The sequence below is a fragment of the Electrophorus electricus genome, chromosome 13, assembly GCF_013358815.1.
Source record: "Electrophorus electricus isolate fEleEle1 chromosome 13, fEleEle1.pri, whole genome shotgun sequence".
NCBI lineage: Eukaryota > Metazoa > Chordata > Actinopteri > Gymnotiformes > Gymnotidae > Electrophorus > Electrophorus electricus.
The window spans coordinates 15,551,138-15,575,913 of record NC_049547.1 but is presented as its reverse complement, the minus strand read 5'-3'; the positions used below and the strand labels follow the sequence as shown (position 1 = coordinate 15,575,913).

Genomic DNA, 24,776 nt, shown 5'->3' with positions numbered 1-24,776 from the left:
ATATAAATGCTAGCGAAATTGACTCTCCCGCTCATGGTCCAAAAGTGATGATAAAATATTTAGATGCCCACATGGCTGGCAGGAACTATGATTTATGAACATGCACGATATAGTTGTGCTTTAGGTTCAAGCTATTTATGACGAAGAAACCTTAATGTATGCGTAAGCTTTGCAGCCTTCTACTGAGAGATGTAAAACCTTATTAGATGTAAAGAGGAAATTCAGCAAGGTGCTGAACGCTTGTGGAAACCAGTGAGCCATGCCAAACAGCTGGGGTTTGTTTTCTAAATGCTTCAAGGTATTAATCCTAAATGGCTCCAGCGTACCTGTTCTTAAGGCATGCACTAGCCAAGTTATTATAGTTCACCTTGATTGTCTAATTGCTTATAAATAACAAGGACAAGTAAGCCCGTTACAGTGTAACTTTCCAGTATAGTGATCTGATTCTGTCTCTGCTCCCAAATGGCCTGACCAAACCATCCAGTGACCCATGTGTGAAAACACCTAAGCTTATGACCCTCATTATAATGAGACTTTCGGGCATTTACAGATGCTTTGCTCAGCTTTGGCACCTGGGTTGCTGTCGGACTGAGAACAGATGCCTAGCCCATTCACTCTGCCTGTTACTCGTCATGTAAACCAATCCAACATATATGTAAATCTCATGTCAACCAAGGCCGCCAGGCTTCCTCTTCCTCTGTCACGGAGACGCTGTTCCCACGTTCCTTTAGTGTAACGTGGCCATAGCGGTCGTGTTTTGACCGCGGGTGCTATTTACGGCCCGGGTCTGTGCTTGCAGTCACAAGTCAAAAATCCTTATCGGCTATTTAGCCTCATTCACGGAGACCATATACTGTAATCCAACATTAAACAGATTATCAACCCACGCGTATACATTCCCTGCTGTAGGAGAACACGCAGGTAATGCAGGCACTGGATTCCGCAGTTTGAAGGAACCATTGGTGTCAGCACATTTGAAAAGTAGCTGGAAATCAGCTTCTATCACGTCACAATTTTTTTCTTCTTTTCCCCCAATCACTCACTCACATTAAGAGTGAAGTTCGGAGGCTATGGATGTTTTCCGCATGGCTCTGTCTTACCCCCACTGCTTCGTTATTAGATCAGATGTCTTAAGGGTGCTGCATTATCAGCCTGTTGATGACTAATATCTCTTACATAAGCTAGGCTAGGCCTTACGCAGCTGCTACCGTACCGGTTTAATTCACGTCTGGTAACCGAGCAATCAATACTGACAAGTGACGTTGATCAATGTAGCCTTGTCAGCACTCCTAGAGCACTGCATGCTGCTGATATTTTCATTCTGGCCTCATGTTTAATATCATTGCATGCTTTCTGTCTCTGTAATCGAGCTAGTGGATTTGCTCTGGTTCCCTCCGTGCTGTTCTGTGTGAAACAGCTGGTGGTAGGTTATGGACATTGTAAGCGTTGGCGAATTTTTGTTTCCAATTTCCTGCACAGAAGGAGGTTAACGAGAAAGTATTAGGAATTATTACAAAATACAAGTTTACTCATATTTATGGAGCGATAGTGTAGAATGCAAGAAACAAATACAAATGAGCCATATGTGAGTTCTCAGAACCGCTTAATAAGGACCCACAGTATACGAATTTGCCTTGCCACATTATCGGCACGTCAGAAACTATGGCCATGTGAGTGTGTATACAGGAAAACTGTATCACATCAATGCTATTGAAATGTACAATAAATAAATAAATAGATAAATGAATAAATAAGATCAAATCACTATAATCAACAGCATGCATTGCCAGTGATCAGGTCACCATAGCAAATGGAAGGAAAAGTTTCATAAGATAAGTGGACTGTGTGAAAAATGTTTCTAATTTATAGAGTTCATCTCTCTCTCTCTCTCTCTCTCTCTCTCTCTCTCTCTCTCTCCTCTCTCTCTCTCTCTCTCTCTCTCGAGACATCGCGTCCTGCATTTTAACTGATATACCTGATCGTTTTCTACGGTCTGTTGATGTAAACACGTGACAAGGCAGCAGATAGCACAGACACATTCATCACTCCATTTCTAGTAGAGGTCAGGCTGCCCTTTTGTTTTCTGGAGGGGAGGAGACTGCAGAGATTGGGAAGCATATGGGGTCTGAATTACACTAACAAGTAAGGGACTTATCTGTGGCCTTATTAGTAACCACACAGAGCACACTCTGTCTCAAAGAGAACGTGCATGCATGCACACACACACACACACACACACAAACACACACACACACACACACACACACACACACACACACAGTTATCATTTGCCAAGGCCAAAGAACAGATCTAAAATGAAACACTGTATTCATATTCTTTGCCACTTAAAAGGGAATGACTGAGAGAGCAGCCACTGCATGTAATGGTTGATAAATTAATTTCATCCTCTGAGAGTTCCATACTAAGATGAAATAAGACTCGTTTGTTACTGTGTAGCTATGTACATACTACCCAATAAATAAATAAATTAAATTAAATGCAATATAATTAATTAAAAATGAATGAATGAATGAATGAATGAATGAATGAATGAATGAATGAATGAATGAATAAGAAAAGTTCAAGGAACCGAATAAATATCTGTCTTCACCAAAAAGCAGGCAGGATCTCCCCAGATCTGTCATAATGGGCAGTATTGGCACACTATCCCAGACAGCTCCAGAGTTTGGCAAATGTCAGCACGTCATACTAGCTGAAAGAGACAAGTGGCTACATGAGCTAGATGCTTCTGCAGAGGAAAGGGCCACGTCATTTCTGACACACGTGCACTGCGTGACGCTTTGACATTGTGACGTGTGATGTTTGTGTGCGTCTTAAAAAGAAATGTAATTTTTTCCCCCTCTATAGCTGCACTGGGGCTTTTTGATGTCCTTATGTCCTTCCTGGCAGTTCCCAGGCTGGGTAATGGTGGCTGGCAGTGGGGAAAATGGCAGACAATTACACGTGCAATGGATTCTGCTATTCTGCTACCCAGTGACAGCGGTCCTGGGTCCCACACTTCAGTCAAATGACTGCATCATTTCTGTATCATCAGGGAGGCTGAGAGAGTGATGTGGCTCTTTGGGGGTCAGCTCCTTCTCTGTCCTTCTTCCACTCTAACACATGGGGGCTTTGTTGCCGCAATGTTCTTGTTTTACCCCCTGCGCTCTTTCTGTATACACAGCTATTGGATGTCCATGCATGATGTGATGATGTTGTTTTTTTTCCTCAATGATAACTGGAGCAAGCAATGTCATTGTTATGTTTGTTTCTATTGTAAAGGGACTGATCGGAATAATTACGCGCATTGTTTTGCGTAGGTATTTATTTGTCTTTTCTCATCAAGCAGCAGGAATAGTAGGAGTGACAACATGCTCAAATGTCCTCAGATGTGCTCAAGTGTGCTCATAGGTATTCATATGTGCTCATGTGTGCTCATAGGTATTCATATGTGCTTATGTGTGCTCATATGTGCTCAAATGTGCTCATATGTATTTATATGCGCTCAGATATGCTTATATGTGCACATATGTGTTCAAATGTGCTCATTTGTGTTCGTTCATATGTGCTCATATGTGCTCATATGTGTTCATGTGCATTCATATGTGCTTATATGTGCTCAGATGTAGATCGTGGAACAGGCCTGTTTGCAGTGTTGCTTCCAGTTCCCATGTGGCCCAGCTTGGAGATCCACTAATGAAGTGCTTGTGCATCCCCATGTCCCGTTACAAAGATAACGCCCTTTATTGCCTTGATGTGATTGTCAGGCTTGGCTACACAGGCTCAGCTTAATGCTTCGATCCAGGGTGCTGGCTGTTTGTGTGACCTCTGGGTTGTAGTCTTGGCCCGCCCTCCGCCTGAGTTATTGGTAAAACACATGTTCAAGTTGCTTAACTTGGGAGGTGTGAAAGGGTCTCCCCAGGTCACGCCTGCAGCTTTGGGAGACCAGGGCTCTTGCAGCAAAGAAAAACAATCCCGCCTGCTTCCTGTGGTAGTGCTGCCTGCGTCATGCTGTGATTTAAGAAAATTGCTCTCATTTGAGCAGGCCTGTTTAATATGAATGAGCACAGCATGATCCATATGGTTCACTGCGGTTCACTATGGATGCGCTGAAACACTACGGATGCAGGGTTTTGTTGTTTTCCCTTTCTTTCTCTTTCCTTTCTGTGCCCAGAAGGACACATGGAAATCTGGCTGCATTCCCGAGACCTTTGGATATATATATATATATATAAAAAAAACATATCAAGTCAGCATCTCGGGACATAATGCACCCAAAGATCTGACCTCACATCATTTGTAATGATACCGAGCATCCCGTGTGGTGCAGCATGCTCACTAGGAAGATACGAAATCCCTGGGGACCGCTGCATAAGCTGTGGGCTGAAATGTGTCTTTGTAAATGCTATGGAGGAGAATGGCGACTCCACGGAATGACACAGCGCTGTGGAACGACAGACACTGCTCAAACACCGCAGCCAGAGTGGCCCATTTTATGAAAGCCGGAGCAGCTCGTTTCTCGCTGAAAGATTTAAGGTGGCAAGTTTCCGAGGTACAAAACAGATACCTGTGTACCCTACAAGCCCAATACAATTATTTATATCAAAAACTAAATCTCTTCCCCTTATAAATCTCTCCTCAGGGGGGACAAAGATAAGCTTTCAATATGAGGCTCTCATCTAATCCTGAAATTAAATGAAACCACCAAGGATGTCCAGATAAATGCTCCCACCCTTATTGTCTTTGAGGATATTAGAGGAAGATTCTCAGGAGCTAGACTTCCCGTTGTTGTTTTGACTTTTTATACACATGCATGATCAGCTGTCTAATGGAATCCCAACCCTACTTTATGATTATAAATACAATTAGAACTGTTTAAAGAGAGGTAGGAGATTTACATTTTTAATATATAATATAACAATTCTGTCTCGTCCTTCCTGTGGGTGGTCATATCTTTTTTGGAAGGCCAGGGGGTTTGAAGGTGTGGTGCCGTATTTTGGCTGTTCCTAGGATTGTTCTCTTCTGGACTGAGATTGATGTCATTTCTGGGATCTGTTGGAGCATCTCTTCCAGTTTAGGGGTCACAGCCCCGAGTGATGCCTCTGGATAAGGTTGAATAAATAATATGTACTGCACTGCATTTTTTACCACCTCTAGATCACTTCCACAACAGATTCAAATATCCTTTCATATTATTATGTATCATATTGTTATTTTCATACAACCAATGTAACAGCATTTGTCTTCATTCTCAGCATTAATAACCAGACACACATTACATTATTCAACAGAGAAGCAGAAGCGTGTGGCTTCTAATTATACAGCAACATGACCATGTCGGTATAACACCTCATAAATATTACATCGGGGCCTGTATTCTATCTACGGCAAGGAGCCGTATTTCATTTGGATGGAGTTGAGAACATTCAAGGCTCCGCAGCCCTCTTTGGATAGGTCTGTAGATGTTTCATCACGGTCGAAGCCCTATTCCCCAGCGGGGTGCGAGCCTGAGTCCATGCGAACACCTTGTGGTGCCGTTTCAATTTCAAACAGGCTCTTCCTTAACCTTGGGAGCCTTGGTGCTTTCCTCCATTCAGCAAGATCAAAGCAGCCCTCGCATATCTGTGAGCCAGGTTTATTGTCCATTCCATGAAACTTGGTAGGGGAGAAACGTTTTTTGGGCACATTCATCTGCTCACGTGTTGAATTTGGTGGCCCAAATAAACAGGTTTAAAAAAAAACCTGTTCACAGTAAGACGCGCGTTAGCAGAAAAGATGACCTCAGCAACACGTCTGTCACGGGAGGAGCGCGGAGCGGTTTCGGGAGGACGTCTCCGGGAGTCCGGAAAGCCGGGAGGAGGCAGGTGCAGGGCAGGGCCGTCACGGCGGTTATTTTTAGTGAGCCATATTCCAGATCAGCGTCCGTGCCGGCGCTGGAGATGTGCTCAACCATAATGCGTGCAGTCGCCATAAAGCTGCAGGTCTGCTGATAGCAGTGGTGGGGGTGTGAGGTGGAGTAAGGGGTGAGGATTAATAATGGAAAAAGATGAGGAATGAAGACAGCAATTGGGAAGGCACTACACACATGTCAGGATAGGCAGCCTGTATTTTTGTGTTTGTGTGTCTGAGAGGGAGAGAGAGAGAGAGAGAGAGAGAGAGAGAGAGAGAGAGAGAGAGAGAGAGAATAAGGTCATTGCACTTGTATGCTACTTCCCTCATTGTGATGGTGATAAGTCACCCACGCTCTCTCTCCATCTGCTCTCGCTGCTCCACCTTCCACCCGTCCTGACTGCCCCCACTCCTGCCCTGGCCCTTCTTCACACACCCCACCTGCTCCATTCATCCTTATTACGCTTCCTCCCAGAGACAAACTGCGCAATCTGTTTGTTTGCTGCTCTGCTACTCAGTGCTGGGGAGATCCTCCAAAGAGCCGTTCCTTCCTCCTGCGGCTGCTGTCTGAGAGGAGGCGTGACACAGGCAATTCCCCCCCACACATTCTCCTCCCCCACAAAGTTGTGGAATTTGACCCCGAGCGTGTCCCAGGGCAGAGTGCCTTGCCTCACAACTTAACGTTGCTGTAAGAGCAGCACAGCTCAGCGCCTTGTCTAGTTCTGCAGCCGATAAAGGTGACAGCCCTTCAGCACGGCCTCTCTCTGCGTCTCAGCCCCCCGTCCACAACCCCTGGGTACAGAATATCAGCCCAGCTCCACAGGCCTGGTGTCCAAACAGATGCACCCAGACACCTCTACTGAAACAGGGCTGGTTTGCATTCTTTTTGTGTCGGCATTGCGATGGCTGGGGTGCCTTTGGGGAAGGAAGGGAGAAAGCAAAACAAAAGCAGTTGCCGTTCTACATGCGTTTGGTGTTCAAACGGGTGCAGATGCTGTTGCGCTGGAGGTGTCGGATGTTGCGTTAAACGTTACGGTCGCGTGTTGAGAACATGGGAGTATCTCATTTATTTCAAATGTAATCTATATCTCCCAGAGTGTTAAGTATCAACATGCATTGGAAACTCTGGTGAGCTCGGACGTCTAACCGTGTCAGACAAGAGTATGAGGAGACTGCTGGTGTTCGCAGTGCATCTATTCTGAATGGACTGGCTTTGACAGTGATGGATAATACCTAGCAGACGATGCTAATTAGACACTTATCCCAGTCCATTCCTCACAACACCGGAGACACGAAGACCAGCAGGTTCCTGTTTGGGCAATAACAAGCTACATTCAAAGAAAACATAAAAGTGTTTGCCTAAATCCCTCTAAACATGTATAAATATCTTTTTTGTTTTATTTAAAAAATGACAGTAAATGCCTTCTGAAGAGCCGACTGTTGTTCTCAAATGTTAAAGCTGTCTTTTAAACTTTAAAGGCAACAACGATAATGAGAGATTGCAAATGGCAAATAAGAAAATCCCGTTCAAATATGCCCGTCCAGTAGAGGAGTGGCTGCAAGAGAAAGGTAACCTCCGTCATTCTTTTTACTTTCATTTTGCCGTGTAAATTTCTCATCAGCAACTGTTAATCTATAGCAACTAATTTGACATTCTCAAATGTTTCATCCTCCCATTGTTTTACGCTCTCTCTCTCTCTCTCTCTCTCTCGCTTTCTCTCTCTCTCTCTCTCACTTTCTCTCTCTCTCTCTCTCTCTCTCTCTCTCTCGCTTTCTCTCTCTCTCTCTCTCTCACTTTCTCTCTCTCTCTCTCGCTTTCTCTCTCTCTCTCTCTCGCTTTCTCTCTCTCTCTGTCTCTCTCTGTCTCTCTCTCTCTCTCTCTCTCTCTCTCTCGCTTTCTCTCTCTCTCTGTCTCTCTCTCTGTCTCTCTCTCTCTTTCGCTTTCTCTCTCTCTCTCTCTCTCTTTCTCTCTCTCTGTCTCTCTCTGTCTCTCTCTCTCTCTCTCACTTTCTCTCTCTCTCTCTCGCTTTCTCTCTCTTTCTCTGTCTCTCTCTCTGTCTCTCTCTCTCTCTCTTTTTCTCTCTCTCTCTCTCTCGCTTTCTCTCTCTCTCTCTCGCTTTCTCTCTCTTTCTCTGTCTCTCTCTCTCTTTCTTTCTGTCTCTCTTTTTCTCTCTCTCTTTTTATCTCTCTTCCCCTCTCTCTCTCTCTCTCTCTCTCTCTCTCTCTCTCTTTCTCTCTCTCGCTTTCTCTCTCTCCTCCCTTCTCTTACTCTGATTCCAAAGAAAGCATGCACATACAGTTAAACCTTAAGATCTTAGTACAGTGCGGAAACTGTACAGAAAAACCTAGCCAACAGTGCGGAAACTGTACAAAACATAGCCAGCAGTTCATAAAAAATACAACCAGAGAGAACAATAGGAAAAGTTTTGCATTTGGCAATTGCTTCAAACATTTTAAAGGTATTAGTTTTTGGATTTTTTTTTTTTTAAACTACGGGTTCCTGGTTTCACAGTAAATTCTCCATAAACTCATTTTAAAGTTACTACTAAAAACTTCATAAGCACATCATAAATGGCGTAAATCCTCCGTGTAGTGATTTGTTCGAGTAACGTGCCTTCTTTGAAACCTTATCATTAGAATCTTCACCATTTCATTTCATTTTTTCTTTTCCTAAAATCATACATGGTGTCCTCATATAATATTAAAGGAATGGTTTACCCAAAAACTAATTTACACAATGTTATCTATAACCCATGTGCAGTTGATTGGCAAAGGACACGTCTGGCTGTCTATTATATCCCATAGCTAAAATGTTGAAGGTTGAAGACAGAAATTTGTCCATTTTTCCAATGCAGAACTAAAGAAGCAAAATACAGATTCCATACATGTCTTGGTAAATCAATTACATCTGGATTATGGGGGGAAAATGATATTTTTCACTAAACTATTCCTTTAAATCATGTGACATTTAATATATTTGTTTTCTAAACTAAATTATCTTATGTTGTTATTAATGTGATATGTGTTGAGATGATATTGCCTGATATAGTCACTGTATTTCTTTCCCTCAATGGCAGTAACAGCAATACTGTTGCACAGCCTTAAAACTACAGCCTGCCTCATCAGTACACACTTTTATAAAACTGTAGTGTTAGTTGACTGCCTGAGGGTAAATATCTGTGATTTTGTTTAAACGTTTGACAATCCATACGGTCCTTTAGCCTATTAAAGTCTTTCCTTTGTGAACATATTCTCACTTCGGCTCATTCGGTTCTTTGCTGCCTAATGACCCCAGATTATATCCTGACCTTTTGCGCTCTTGCATGTATGACATTTCGCTAGGTGCTGTAACATAAAACAACCATTACTCTCTCCGGTCTGCCCCCAAACGGAGGCTCGGTCTGGCCTGCCTCCATAACGAATGCATCCATGTCTCCCTTGCTCTCCTTGCAGGGCGGCAGCTAACGATATTCAACACGCAGGCCACCATCACGATCGGCGGCGCCGACCGCAAGCGGCCCTTCCAGGGCCAGCTTTCTGGCCTCTACTACAATGGGCTGAAAGTGCTAAACATGGCTGCTCAGGGCAACCCCAACATCAGAATCAACGGCAGCGTGCGCCTGGTGGGGGAGGTTCCGGCGGCAGGCTCGGCACGCACCACTGCTCTGCCGCCCGAGATGTCCACCACCTTCATCGAGACCACCACTACCATGTCCACGACCACCACAAGGAAGCACCGCTCACCACCCACGATATCGGTACTGGTGCACAAACACTTACACTCTGTCATTGCGAAGCAAGCGCATGGACTCGCAGGGCGTGCGGCTCGCAAAGAGCGCCGTGCACGTGGGCCCGAATGTTATTTGTCGCACGACAAACGTGCTCTGTTGGCCCCACGTCGCAAGTACCCACAACGTCCCTTTTTTAGGTTGGTATAAATGAAGACAGATCTGGAAATATGCACCTTCTCAATCTGATTGAAGCAGTTGCTTCAGATTAGTGGGACAAGCTAAACTTTTTTGTCTGTCACTGATGACCCCATACAGGTTTATGTTCTCATTCTGCCACCCTTATTGGTTTTTATTCTGCAGTTATTAACCGAAGAAACAAGTTAGACATTCCATAGACCTGAATGGTTACTTACATAAGAAATACTTCTGAAGGAGACCAAGGGTTCATTAGAACGGTGCTGGAATGATCGAAATAGCACCTGCTGTCCAGTTACACTGCAAACGTGAAATGAGCGGTTAAATGCCTCAGTCTTGCACCTAAAGCATAAAAAATAATATGCAAGTTTGCCTATTACTGCACTGTGCCATCATGCCCCAGTGATCACACATTGCACAAAAGATTTCTGTATGAGTTTAAGAATCTGCAAAGCATGAATATGCAAATATAAGGTGTTTTGCAAGTCATCTCATAGCCATGTGTGAATGAATGCTTCTCAAACAATATGCAAATGACTGTGTCCAGTTGCCCAGCAAGCCAGGTGTTTCTCCCCTGTATCATTTTGTGGAGGCTAAGCAATTTTCTCACCTATTTCATCATTTAAGTCCTGTAGCATATGTTTTTTAATTAATTTCTTTTCTAAGAGTGAAGAAAAGCATGTCATGTATGCACCCCTGACTGCAAAACACAGCATTACATGTTGAGTCTTATCCCGATTCTCACTGTGGTTTGGTTAAATGTGATGAGATGGGGCATTTCATGGGCTTCGCAGGACAAATGGAGCTGCCTGTCTTGATATTAAAGCCATCAGTCTCCATGGTGGGTCCGACAGGGTCTGGAAAGCAGGGCATTTATATCTCTGCAGCCCCTCCAGCTGACCTGAGGAAACAATCAGAAATCAGAGAAATCAAAGCTCAGCATTTACTGTTTGGTTTTTAGAATAGGAAAGTAAAGCAACTCCTAATGACTTGTGTGTGTGTGTGTGTGTGTGTGTGTTTAATTACATTTATTTTACTTGGAAATCACAACTTAATTGCTCGTAATTACTTGTGATTCTGAAGATGATGCTTATTAAATATCGTTTCCACTGCTTTACTTTTGCCTGCCAAGCACATTTGCAGTAGGACAGATGTACTGTCACCGGCCTGTGTCGTGTTGACAGATCTCATGGATGGCAGTTCTTTTCGACACTCAGGTCAGGAAGAACATGGATAGTGAGTTGTTGTATTAAGAGAGGCTTGTTACCAGACACAGTCTCTGCCTCTTGCCTGCCCTAATCTCTTAACTTGTGCGCTGCCCGTTTCCTCTGGGCACTCGAGGAAGCACCGCAGTGTGCTTACCGAGCCGACCGGACTGTGTGCATGGAAATTCCGGCTTTGCATTGGATCTGAAGCTGTCCGTGCCTTCTCTCTCACTCTAAACTGTGGGTGCGCATTCAAGCATCACGCCGCATTCCAGTATATGCACAACAGGCAAACGACATGGAAATCAGGTGGAGATGACAAAGCTTCGGGTCAGAGACACAAACAATCTCTTGTCACATGACCAATTTCACCAGGAAAACAAGCTTACTTTCATGGTTTACTGTTGGTACAGTCATGAAAAGCCTACAGGATATCCATTGCTGTATATGACGCACAGTATTACTAACATTTATACAGTGCACATGAAAGTGTGAAGGCTTTGTTATGGCTAATTTGGTGAGTCTCCATGCTTGCGTCATACACACATGTTGAAGAATTTGATGAGGGATGCTCACACACTTTTAGCCTGTTTTACCTTCCCGAGTCTCTCTCCCACATAAACACACCACGCGCCTTTTTGCCCCAGTCAGTTCCCTCTAGCTAAAGGTGATATACACACCCAATAATTGGTACTGTTTCTCATAGCATGAATTATTCTTTTTTAGACCCAAAGGTTATTATAAACCAAATGTCTAATAATATAATGTTCATAATACTTGATTAAACCATAATGTGTGCGTAATGGATTAGTCCTAGGACTATATAATAAAGTGGTTGTTATAGTTGTTTATCATGACAAGGCATGCTGGGATAGGAGGCTAGTTTGCATGCATTGCTTTTCTTCAAGGTGGTTGAGTCTCACGAGAAAGCGTGAGAATTAGGAGGAAGTTTAACAGTGGGTCTTTCTCTCTCCATCGTTCTCGCTCTCGCACCATGTCTGCTCCTCTCTCCCTCCTTCTCTCGGTCTGAATGGAGGCTTAAACGGCATTTCAGTGGAATTGGCAGGGGGATTCTCATTAAGACTTAGCAGGTTGGTAGGTCAACACTCTGCCGGGCATGTTTGCTTTCCCATCTTAATTTGTGCAAACAGGATCAGTAAACAAGCTGTCTGTTACAGTGGGGGAAGTAATTTAATTGTGCACTGAAATCCTGTGTATTATGTTGGGAATGGGAGTTCCATGGATTGGTGTATTTATAGGCCATTTTCACTTCTTGTTTGGATCAGAGTGGGAATAAGACCTCTGTGATGCATTCGGCTTAATTAAAACCAAGGGTGTTGAGTGTTAGAGCCAGAGTTGCTGGACTGATCTCAACGAGTGCAGTTCTATAGAGGTGACCAAAAACACATCTAGTTCTCTGGCGTGTATTGCTCGTGAATGCTCCATGGGGAAAGACAAAGCAGTGAGCAGTTTAGGAGTGTTGATTATCAGGAAAAATGCAAGAAAATATTGATGATAGTTAAAAAAAAAAAAATGGCACAGAAAGCTGAAACAGTTATCACTTCCAATAATATCTTAGAATTACACTGAGATTATTGTTATTGCATTTCATGTGAATGAAGTCTTAAGAAAAGCCACATAACCCAGCCTGACCTTATCCATTGCTAACTTTCCACACGTGTTTGACCATGTGAATTTGAACGTTTACGGCTGCACTGGCTCTGCAGAGTCTTATCATACACAGTGGTAATAACACATGAAAGAAACGCCGTACAGTGGTAATAACACATGAAAGAAACGCCGTACAGTGGTAATAACGCATGAAGAAACGCCGTACAGTGGTAATAACACATGAAAGAAACGCCGTACAGTGGTAATAACACATGAAGAAACGCCGTACAGTGGTAATAACGCATGAAGAAACGCCGTACAGTGGTAATAACACATGAAGAAACGCCGTACAGTGGTAATAACACATGAAGAAACGCCGTACAGTGGTAATAACACATGAAAGAAACGCCGTACAGTGGTAATAACACATGAAGAAACGCCGTACAGTGGTAATAACGCATGAAGAAACGCCGTACAGTGGTAATAACGCATGAAGAAACGCCGTACAGTGGTAATAACACATGAAAGAAACGCCGTACAGTGGTAATAACACATGAAAGAAACGCCGTACAGTGGTAATAACACATGAAAGAAACGCCGTACAGTGGTAATAACGCATGAAGAAACGCCGTACAGTGGTAATAACACATGAAGAAACGCCGTACAGTGGTAATAACACATGAAAGAAACGCCGTACAGTGGTATGAAAATGAATGAAAGAAAAGGTGCTCTTGGATGGCATAATTTGCTGAAGTAGTGAAAATGAATATGACAGAGCAGGTCTGTGGTGCTCTTGGAGAAGGGTGTATTGTTAGGGGCCTTTTTCCTCAGCAATGGGTCTTTTATGTGAGATTAAGTGTCAGATGTGAATGGTAGTAAACCTATCATAATAGAGTTGTATACATTTTTCTTTGCCCCTGGGCAAATGAATAATTGATGTTCATGAAGTTAAGGGAGCTGTATAAGATTTAATTTGCAGCAATGGGATGATCTGTATCCAGCATTTGGATGATTTGTATCCGGCATAGGATGATCTGTATCCAGCATAGGATGATCTGTATCCAGCATTTGGATGATTTGTATCCGGCATAGGATGATCTGTATCCAGCATAGGATGATCTGTATCCAGCATAGGATGATCTGTATCCAGCATAGGATGATCTATCTCCAGCAATGGGATGATTTGTATCCATTTTGGGATGATCTGTATCCAGTGCAACCCGTTTGGTTTCATTTCCTCTGAATTCTCTAGTTGTCTGTGGCTGTTAGAGAGACTGTCATGTGGCTGTTAGCTTATCATGTCCCTCTTTAACTATTTCTTTGTCAGGAGAAAGGTCCGTTTTTCTGATGTTGCTATATTATTGATGGATACGAGTGTATTATTTAGTGCTGTGGGATTAAATCACCCATCAGCCTATAATGAGGGTGATGAGGTGATGGGTTTGTTCAACAAAATGGCCATTATTCAGCCATTTTGTCTCAAGTGGCCTAATCACTGGAGCAGCAAATGCAGTGGTTTGGTGCAGAACACGAAGACGTATAATGAATGCCAGGATGATAAGGATGTGCTAAGTCCTCCGTGCCTGTTCAGTAGCTGGAGATGAAAGTAGATCAGAGAATACACAAAGACATAAGGACCTTCATCATGTAAACTCATAATAGCTTCTGTTCATAATGGAAAGATAATGCTTTAAAATGGATTTTAAGCAAATACTTTTTCAATAACTATATCATTTTTAATGGGAATGTACACCAGTTAAGCTTTTTTCATATAAATTTTTTTTTCTGTAAAAAAAGAAACAAAAAAACATAATTAAGTATCGCTTACCAGAAGCCCTTTGCATTCTATCGTTCCTATTACTTCTGTTAATGGCTTTTAAGAGACTTTACCCCAATATAAAAATGTAAACAATTTGTGTTAATACTTGCTGCTACAGTGGGCTCTCTAAGTAAATGAGCTATGATGATCACAAAGGCTCTAAGAGGTCACTTTGGTTCGGAGTGCACTTTGAAGAAATTCCTTTTAAGCAAGGTATCTGTGACTTGTGTTTACAAGTATAATTCTGAAGATATATATATCTATATACAGAGCCTTGCAAAAATATTGAACCACTTTAAAAGTTATTAGATTAATCTAACACTTCCACAGATTGTTCTGTGGTATACCGACCCAGGCTGGTATACATGAGTGGGGCTAAGCCCTCCATGTTTTTCAGCTAATAAAAACATCAGAATACTCTATCAGAATACTCTGTCATGCCATCCACATTGTCTTATTTGCTCTTAACAAATGCCTTGATTATTTTGGACTGCTGTGGTACTAAGTACAATAGCACCACCTAAAGCTTATGAGACGAATACGAACGGCAAAGGTGGGATGATTTGATGTAGCCCCAAGCCATAAATCCACGCAGCCAATGTGGCAAATGTGTTTTGATGTATTACACACAGTGAACTGCCCCCTTGATTAGATCTTCACTTTTTAGCCCGCGACGTCTAACTCCACCTTACCGTCGTCTGCATTCAGAACCGTTTGAAGTAGATAAGCTATCAAAATAACATGCTGATTCTAAAAATGTAGAAGTTAAAGAAAATGCATTGAGGACCATGGCATAGCAGTGAGAGCCTTACTAACACAAAGCTACTGTCTATAGTCATGTTGGTTTAGCTAAGAGTTTCATAGTCTGTTCATGCCTGGAAAAAGACATGCAATTAGCTAACCAGCTTTCAAAAAGCTTGTTTGATTGTCCATTTGTTTTTAGTTGATGATGTTAAAAACACGGTGAAATTAAGTGTTTAAAAAATGCACTGAGCTTGATGTGAACATTACACTATGAAATTATTTTAAAAACATTATACTAAAAATTGTGTCAGTGTAGACTAGATTAAATAAATGAAACAAAATGTTGAATGATATAGAAAATTTACTGAATGCTAACAATGCATTGATCAATGTAACTTATTCTACTTAATTATTCTACTGAAAAGTGAAGTTCCTCCTGAGGTTTATGTTTCAGCAAACTGAAGGCAGTTGTCTTTTAATGCCTCCCTGTATGTTGCATCATCTCTCTATCCTCCAGTCCCAACAAGATGCCCTATCCCTGCTGAGAAAACGCATCCCCACAGTTTGACGCTGACACCCCAATACTTCACAGTTAGGAAAGCATTTGCTGAGGAACTGGCAAAGCTTGGTTTGTACCAGACATAGCATTTTCAATTTCATCCTAAAGGTAAAAATGTTTTCTCTCATCTGATCACTAGACCTCCCACGTTTTAAGTGGATGCGTTCCGGCAAACGACGAACTTGTTTCGACGGGACCTTTTTCTTCAGTAACGCGCTTCTTTCTGGTCACCCTCCCGTATGGTTCGGTTGTGTTCGGAGCTCTTGATACCACGCACTGTGGACTTTCACTCCAGTCTCAGATACTGAAGTCTAGCTCCTGCTAAGTAACTGTTGGCCTCTCTGCAGGTTTCCTCGCAGCGTAGTGCCTGGGTGGCACACTGCTGCTTCCATTTCCTCTCAGTGGAGCCCGCAGTGCTCGCTGGCATAAACAACACTTGGATCATTTTTCGTAGCCGCATGTATCACGGGTGTGTCGATAACTTTACCTGTGATTGCCTTAGATTGCTGTTTGGTCTTCATTTTCACAGCTTTCCTTCAAAATCACAATCTGACCAATCGGAATTAAATTGCACTTAATTCACCTTTTCTTTACCAGAAAAGTTGAACTTTTAAAGGATTCATAGGTAGACTACACTTTTAAGACCATTTTCATTGTTAGAGCAATGTCTTTAATCTGGGGAAACTTGGAGCTTCTTTGGCAAAGGGGTTGAATAGTTATTCAAACAATTTTTGAGTTTGTGATTTTTGTCACAGATTATTCTCTTATGTAAATCCAAGATCATAGATCACTGATTAATTTTTGTTTTAAAACAAATTATCACACAGCAAAAAACATCGGATGACTTTTAAGGGGGTCAAATACTTTGTCTATGTGTCTAATACTGTTGTAGTTGGTGGTGTTGGTAGTGGTGGTGTGGTTGTTGCTACTGTCATTCAAATTAAACATAAAATAGAAATATCTAAAATACCAAATAACGACTTGGCAGATTATGGGAATTTGGAAGAGCCCGCCAGAACATAGTGTGCATGTTGCTGCAAGCACACTCGTGAGGAATCCATGTACTTTTTCCCAGGTTCTGAGCCAACAGCTCACGGGTGAACAGTGCAACCCTCAGAGACACGGGGGGGGTCGTCAGCATAAGGAGTTAGTGCACTGTCACAATAAAGACTAATATTTCTCCAGAGTTGTGTTTAGAATCCAATTATATGGAGGCAGGACACAGCAAAAAGCAGCCATGGTGCAAAGGACTGATATGTTTCAGAAGGTGCTGACAACCCACATGGGAGGAGGGATATTAAGAACGAGCAGACACCGCTAACCTTAAGAGACGCCACTCCCGAGTTATTGAAATGTGTGGCTTCTGCAGCTAAAAAAGGGCCGGGATAGTGGAGCCGTATCATGAAGCACTGTGGGTAGATGGAGCGCATCAAATCTCCAAGTCCCACCAGTATACTGAAATATGGAGTGAGTTCCACGTTGCTCATTTATTTAGAGTTCATCGTCAAGGTCGGTGTGGAGTTTAAAATAATTAATTCATTTAAAAATAATAATAATTACAAAAGTTACTAATGATAATGATGATGATGAGTTTCGTAGTTTGCACAGGACCAGTGTCACTGAACTATTGCAATGAAAATGCAAACGTCTCTGTACATTTAGATATTTTGCTGAAATGCTTACGGTCAACATGGTTATCTGACAGTTATAAACGGCACATGCGAATGATACCGACTTGGAATTCTGAATGATCGCTCCTCCACTGTTGCTTCTTCACTGAAGGAACATTCTGTGCCACCTTTCTCCAAGATAACAGCAGAGCGGGGTAAACGAATGCACACGCAGCTACAGGTGCAGCTACTCAGCAGCACGGGCTGCTGTCCATTTTTCATTATAGAAGATTCAGCGTGCTGCGTTGTGCTGCCAGAACTGTGGACACACAGTTTCCTCCTCACACTGAGTGGCGTACGCACAGTGGCTCGGTCCCTTACAGTGTAGGATCCTAGCGCCACGAGTCACTCATGTACAGTATGCTGGTGGAGGAGCCCATGGCTCCTGTTCGCACTTTACTCACTGTGGAATCTGACTCATGCTGTGACAGATGAGGTCCCAGGAGAGGCATTTAAGTCAGCTTTGCGTGCAGGTATATCTCGTGTCAGGATTTCCCTCCGCATGTATAATGCTCTGGAAATCCCACCTGCCCGCGGTGAAGAGGTGAGATCCCGCACCTGCTGATATCGAGGCGTGCATGTGTGTAATGGAGGCAGGCTGAGCAGTGGCGCGTGGTGCCTAGACCTGGTGTGTCAGTAATGGGCACGTCCTCCTCCACGGCCTCCATTTCTTCTCTTTCTCTGGAGTCAGCCGCTGTTGACACCCCAGCTCACCTCACTTCCTCAACCCCACCCCCCAAGTGCCGTCTTATCTTCCCAGCCCTCTCCTGGCCTTGGCTTGTATTAAACACCTGCACAACAAAGAAAGACAGCACTTCAGATTTGAATCTGTAATTGAGGCAAGATGTTCATTGCTTTCTAATTTTAGCCGGGTCACAATAGGGGAGCGCTCTGGCTGACCGCTATTCACGAAATCCCCGGTGACCTTGCACTTCTGACCAGGAGGATGATTAAAGATCAAGGCCCAGAACTATTTCCTTTCAAAGAGGAAGACGAATGGTGGCCATTTGAAAGTCCGTGCAGCGACTGGTAGCAATTAGGTTTTGGCGTGAAGCACACAACTACTGTACGTTAAATATAAGGAAAGGAACAGTGTGCTCCTTGCTTTTGCCACAGGCCTTTTTGGTCAGAGCAGGTAGTAGTCAATGGGCTCTTGCGAAGATATGTAGCTCCATATCTGGACATGGTCTCTAGATTGTTTTGTCCCTTTGAGCTACAGCACCTGAGCTCAGTTACTACCACTTCTGTAATATAGCCCCTAAATGAGGCACAGCTAAACAGCATAGTGATAAGGGTGATTTATTTAACTGAAAGACCCCTAGCCCCATATCCCACACCCACACACCACTCAGTGTCCAGCACTGAGCTGCTTTGGAGCGCACTTCCAGGCCAGTAAATTTCATGGCGTGTCCTCGAAATCAATGACAATAAATATTCAAACTGTAAGCTTCCATGAACTTCACAGACACATATGAACGTTTCCTTTCAAATTGCCAGCTGGGGTTCAGTCTCAGTCACTGGTTTTGTTTAACTGCATGAACCCATCACCTTACGAAGGTCTACAGGCAAAGAGAAGAAGTCTGCTGAGAACGGGCTTGTCAAACACACCACCACCATCACGCGTGGCTGCTGGGCAAACACACCACCATCACGCGTGGTTGCTGGGGAAACACACCACCATCACGCGTGGTTGCTGGGCAAACACACCACCATCACGCGTGGTTGCTGGGCAAACACACCACCATCACGCGTGGTTGCTGGAGAAACACACCACCATCACGCGTGGCTGCTGGGCAAACACACCACCACCATCACGCGTGGTTGCTGGGCAAACACACCACCACCATCACGTGTGGCTGCTGGGCAAACACACCACCATCACGCGTGGTTGCTGGGCAAACACACCACCATCATCACGCGTGGTTGCTGGGCAAACACACCACCACCATCACGTGTGGCTGCTGGGCAAACACACCACCACCATCACGCGTGGTTGCTGGGCAAACACACCACCACCATCACGTGTGGCTGCTGGGCAAACACACCACCATCACGTGTGGCTGCTGGGCAAACACACCACCATCATCACGCGTGGTTGCTGGGAAGTGCCCCATGAGCCCAGATGACAGGTCACAAAGATGGCCAGACAGAAACACACCCAGTCTTTATGAAACAAATCTCCCATGTTATTGATTCGGCATGTAAGACAAGCCGCACATTCAAAGTAGAGATGGCGGTGATAGCATCAATCAATCCTGCTGGAGGGAAAGAGGTGAGATGCTGATCTCCAGAAGAGAGCCACTCCAAGTTTGCCCCTCTCCAGTTTTGATGCTATGTAAAAACACTTGACATGATCCCAGAGACGGCAGCAAGAACATTTGTCTTAATTACACGGCTGACTGAAATCGTAATTAGTGGAGATGTCGTCATGTCTCCGATGAGGTAGGGACTCATTACTTTAAAGTCGTTCAACATGCAGCCACGTTGGACTTGGATTTGATATAAAGTGACACATTTCTGAACCTTTTTTTTTTTTTTACCATTCCGTGAATGAGGACATGATGGCGAAGTCCATTTCTTTCGTTCCTCTGCCGCCTTTTGTAAGGTCCAAGAAAATGTTGATGTAGACGCAAACACGAACCATCAAAAACAAGTCTGCATTCCAGCAGACCACCAGTGGAATGTTGTCGAACTGAAAGGCAAATTTTTCAGTTCAACATTCCATGCTTTTCTTTTTTATCAACCAAAATGTGCATATATGCAACCTGCTTCATCATTTTGAGTCACGTTGACGCAGAACTACATTTTGAGGTTTCAGTATTATTTTTGTGCTCTACATATTTGATGTAATATAATTGTCTGAATGCAGACAGTCATCAAACCTTGTTTTTAAGAATAACACAGTTCCGCCAGTGCTGGTCCTGCTCTAGACTAGATTTTTTAAAAATCATCAATTGGTTCCTTTCAAAGTCTTATAAGAGTTTTTACTTTTGTCTGTTAAACTTTCCTGGGGCTCTAAAACTAGTGTTGGTCTTCATCCAGTTTGTGAATCACTGGCATTGATTTGGTGACATTGAGAAAGATGACACTTTTCAAAAGGCTGAATCATATCTTCACATACACACTTCATTCACGTTTTTAGCAGCTGTAAGAAAAAAAGAAGGATGATGAAGTGGAACGAGGAGAGAGAGCCACACTTCACTAGTCCTCAGGAGAAAACTAGCAGGCTAGACAATGCAGATTTACCCCAAACAGCAGCAAACACATCATCCAGATTCTAATCTACAATAATTCCTTCTCTTGGGCACACAGACACACACATAAACACAAACATATTCACTTATTTATGCATGGCTAGATGATGGTTAACTTTTATTGTGCCGGGGCAACAGTTGAGCTAGTCTCTCGCTGTACAACTCCAAGTTCTGAAAAAGAATTTCTGTTGTTTTTTTTTTATTATTATTATTTTTGGTATGTTTTATAAGCCTTGAATTTTGCTAAAGTCTCTAATTAGATAGGTGGGTAGTGCATATCCAATATATCTCCCTATTTTAGGCCAATAGTAATCAGGAATTATGCAGTGAGCAACAAATATTAAAAAAAATCACATAATTGTAATGTACAATTCTTCATACGGCCATCCTTTGCCATGATTATAGCTTTTCATACTCTTGCCATCCTCTGAGCCACCATCATAACCCTCTTAAGGGATCTTAAGCTTGTCTCCCGGGCAGTCACCATTTTGACTCTGTCCTCACTTACAGTAACAGTGCTCCTACTGGCTTAGGAGTTGGGAACCAGGAAACGTGGAATATCTGGTGGGTCCCATACAGGGCCCGATTAAGCCCTTGTGTGGCCCCAGGCTGTGAAAACATTGGGGCCCCCTTAAAATAAAGCTGTTATACGCGTAGTATGAAAATAGTGACAACATAATGAATAGGCTAGTATGGAGTAATAAAATAGTAATTTAGTAAACTAATTCTGATGCAACAGGAAAACGAATACGCAGAAGGCACACGCCCACAGTCTGAACAGGACTAAAGCCTAGCAACTGATTGCTAAAAATGACAGTTGACTGACATAAATGGTTAATTGAGGAGTTTTAATATTTTATGTCATTAGTTGATGTTTGTATCACTTGCTGCAGTTTTTGTTCGTGAGCTCCACTCTCAAGTTTCCTATTAGGTGTTGTCATTTCATACATATTGTTAGCATTCTGATGGAATGCTAAACAAAATTTAGAGCCTTAGAGTAAACAAAGCGGATATTTGAGTGCTCTCTCTACCTTGAGAGAGGGTGTGAATACAGGTGAAGTAAATGCCAAAAAATGACTCGTGTGTTAGTTTTTATTATCAGATTTCTATCAGATGATGTGAGGCCCCCTTCACCCCAAGCTTGTGTAGCCTATACGGTTAAGTGTTACGGCTGTATATCCTACACGGTTATGTGTTACAGCTGTATATCCGACACGGTTATGTGTTACGGTTGTATATCCTACACGGTTATGTGTTACATTTACATTTACGGCATTTATCAGACACTCTTATCCAGAGCGACTTACAAAAGTGCTTTGTCATTTAGTCATAGAATATATCCAAGTACAGTACAGTAGGTTAGAATCAAACATACCAATGAACTAGAATACTGTAGAATACAGGGATGAATGCTGAATGCTGATACTTAAACAATGATAACTGCTATTAACAATAAGTGCTAGAGTTTGTTAAACAACATAAACAATACCCTACAATAAGTACTAAATTAGTCAGTCAATGTGGGAGCAGTGTCAGTTGTCCTTTAAATATTTTGCAAATAGATGGGTCTTCAGTTACGGCTGTATATCCTACACAGTTATGCTTTTCGGCTGTATATCCTACATGGTTATGCGTTACGGCTGTATATCCTACACAGTTGTCTGTTATGGCTGTATATCTTACATGGTTATCTGTTACAGCTGTATATCCTACACGGTTATGCGTTACGGCTGTATATCCTACACAGTTATCTGTTACAGCTGTATATCCTACACAGTTATGCGTTACGCCTGTATATCCTACACGGTTATCTGTTACAGCTGTATATCCTACACGGTTATGCATTACGGCTGTATATCCTACACGGTTGTCTGCTATGGCTGTATACCCTACATGGCTATTTGCTGTATATCCTACACGGTTATGCGTTACGTCTGTATATCCTACACGGTTATGCGTTATGGCTGTATATCCTACACGATTATGCATTACGACTGTATATCCTACACGGTTGTCTGCTATGGCTGTATATCCTACATGGCTATTTGCTGTATATCCTACACGGTTATGCGTTACGTCTGTATATCCTACACGGTTATGCGTTATGGCTGTATATCCTACACGATTGTCTGCTATGGCTGTATATCCTACATGGCTAATTGTTTCGGCTATATATCCTACACGGTTATGTGTTAGATGGTTATGTGTTATGGCTGTATAGTCTACACAGTTAATGTAGACATGGTCCAATAAATTGGGTTGGAAACACAGAACTAGAGAAATTACTTGTTATTGGGGGCAATAAAAAACTAATGGAATGGATTGATTGGAAATAAATTCATACATAGCATCAACCTTCGCTATTTTACTTAAATTTAAGCATAAGCCTTTATATTAAAATGTCTTTAAAATTATGCAAAACAAACATGTAATCAGGTGTGCCACCTTTTGACTAGGGCTGTGTGTGTGTGTGTGTGTGTGTGTGTGTGTGTGTGCGCGCGCGCGCAGCCATTTCAATTATCAATTATCTGTGAATGTGACGGAGGTTTGTTATTACGGAACATTATTAATTTCTGCAGGCAATTACAAGAACTGGGTTTAAGATGCAGCAGTGTACATTAGGAACTTACCTTAGCTAATACTGCAGTGACTTTTTACGAGACATGGTCAACACCTCACCCAGGAAGAAGTTAAATATTACGTCACTGAAGATGTCAGTGTTTTTAACCTCTGTCCTATGTGATTCACAGTTAATCTATACATCTTCAGACACATTGACTGTCTCGACACCTTAAATCAGGTGGGGCATAAAAACATGACACAGGGAACTTCTTAAATCTTCCAGATTACTCCACTGTCAGCACTTTCCTTGGTGCTGTATAATCGATTAGGAGTGGAGGCTGCTGTGAAATGAATGATCCAAGCATTGTCTTCACTGTAAATCACATTCTGGGTGCTATATCTATGTGATGTACATCATGGGGACTTTTGCTAAGAGCAAGCTGATATATTATACTGCGCTTTCGAGCTGAGCTCTGCTCAATCGTGTCATTTGTAAATATTTGTTACTCCATTTAAAAAAACATTGACTGTTTTCAAACATTTGAAAATAAATTTTACAATTATTATTATTTTCACACAGGGCATTTAAATCTGCAAGCACTTTCTGCTGTCATAGTATAACATGATATTTAAAGGCATATTGAGACAGGAGTTTATGAGGACTGATTCTAAAGGGCTTCCTTCATATGCTGGTCAAACATAAATACAAATACAAATACAAATGTTTTTTTTGTTTGTTTGTTTTTTATCATTTGTTGGACATGGAAAAAGTTCAGATTTTCCAGAATTTTCTTTTTCTAATTTGCAGACAAGTTAAATAGCAGGTTTAGTATTGATGTTGTCAGCCCAATAATAGACTTTCCATGTTAATGGATTTAAGACTTCATGCGTGTTCATATAGCAGTAATTTTAGTTTAAATGCTTCACATTGCACAAAAGGTGCTCCCTGACCTCAATTAAATTACTTAGCGAGACAAACCAATCGGAAAGGAAACACTCAATAGAAACGCCTGATTTTGAGGTCTCAAGGTCACAAGTCGCATGTTTGCAGAACAACTTACTGCACACACAATTGTTCCTGTCATTCAGTACATAGCATAGCCCTTTGAGGAATAAAGATTAATGCGGCAGTATTTCACATATGTTTGATGCCTAATGTTTGACACTTACTATCATTTTTTAAAATATTTTATTGGCTACTAGGTTAAACAGCCTTAAATTGATATTGATTTGTTGTTGTTATTTAATGGACGAAATTTGTAGGACAAAAGAAGTTTGTAGTTTGTTTGAACGTCAGGCTTTGTCCAGAGAACAAAACGCCTTCTACAGGTTGTGAGTGCCGTTTGTGTAACCATGGTAGAAACAAGAGGGGAAGTCGCTTAACAACGGGGCTTGTTGGTATAGCAGGATAAATAACCAATGTCCAATATTTCTGACTTGGATCATTGTCTACGCATTGCCCTATGACAAGATTCTGTTCCATTTCTTGGCCGTAGTTGGGGAACGCGTGCAAAGGGCTTGATTTTTGCTACACGTT

General features: G+C 42.4%; 1 protein-coding gene across 35 annotated transcripts in view; it reads left to right on the top strand.

The window, feature by feature from the left end:
• nrxn3a (neurexin 3a) overlaps positions 1-24,776 on the top strand; it is a 254,250-nt gene that overhangs the window by 193,327 nt on the left and 36,147 nt on the right. For all 35 annotated transcript variants that reach the window (XR_004776805.1, XR_003410078.2, XR_003410077.2 and 32 more), the window contains 2 exons: positions 7,369-7,458; positions 9,343-9,647. Coding sequence is in view for 32 of the 35 variants with exons in the window: in XM_027001511.2 (XP_026857312.2) it covers positions 7,369-7,458; positions 9,343-9,647 (395 nt within the window). In the remaining 3 variants the exon portion in view is untranslated. The remainder of the gene's footprint in view (positions 1-7,368; positions 7,459-9,342; positions 9,648-24,776) is intronic.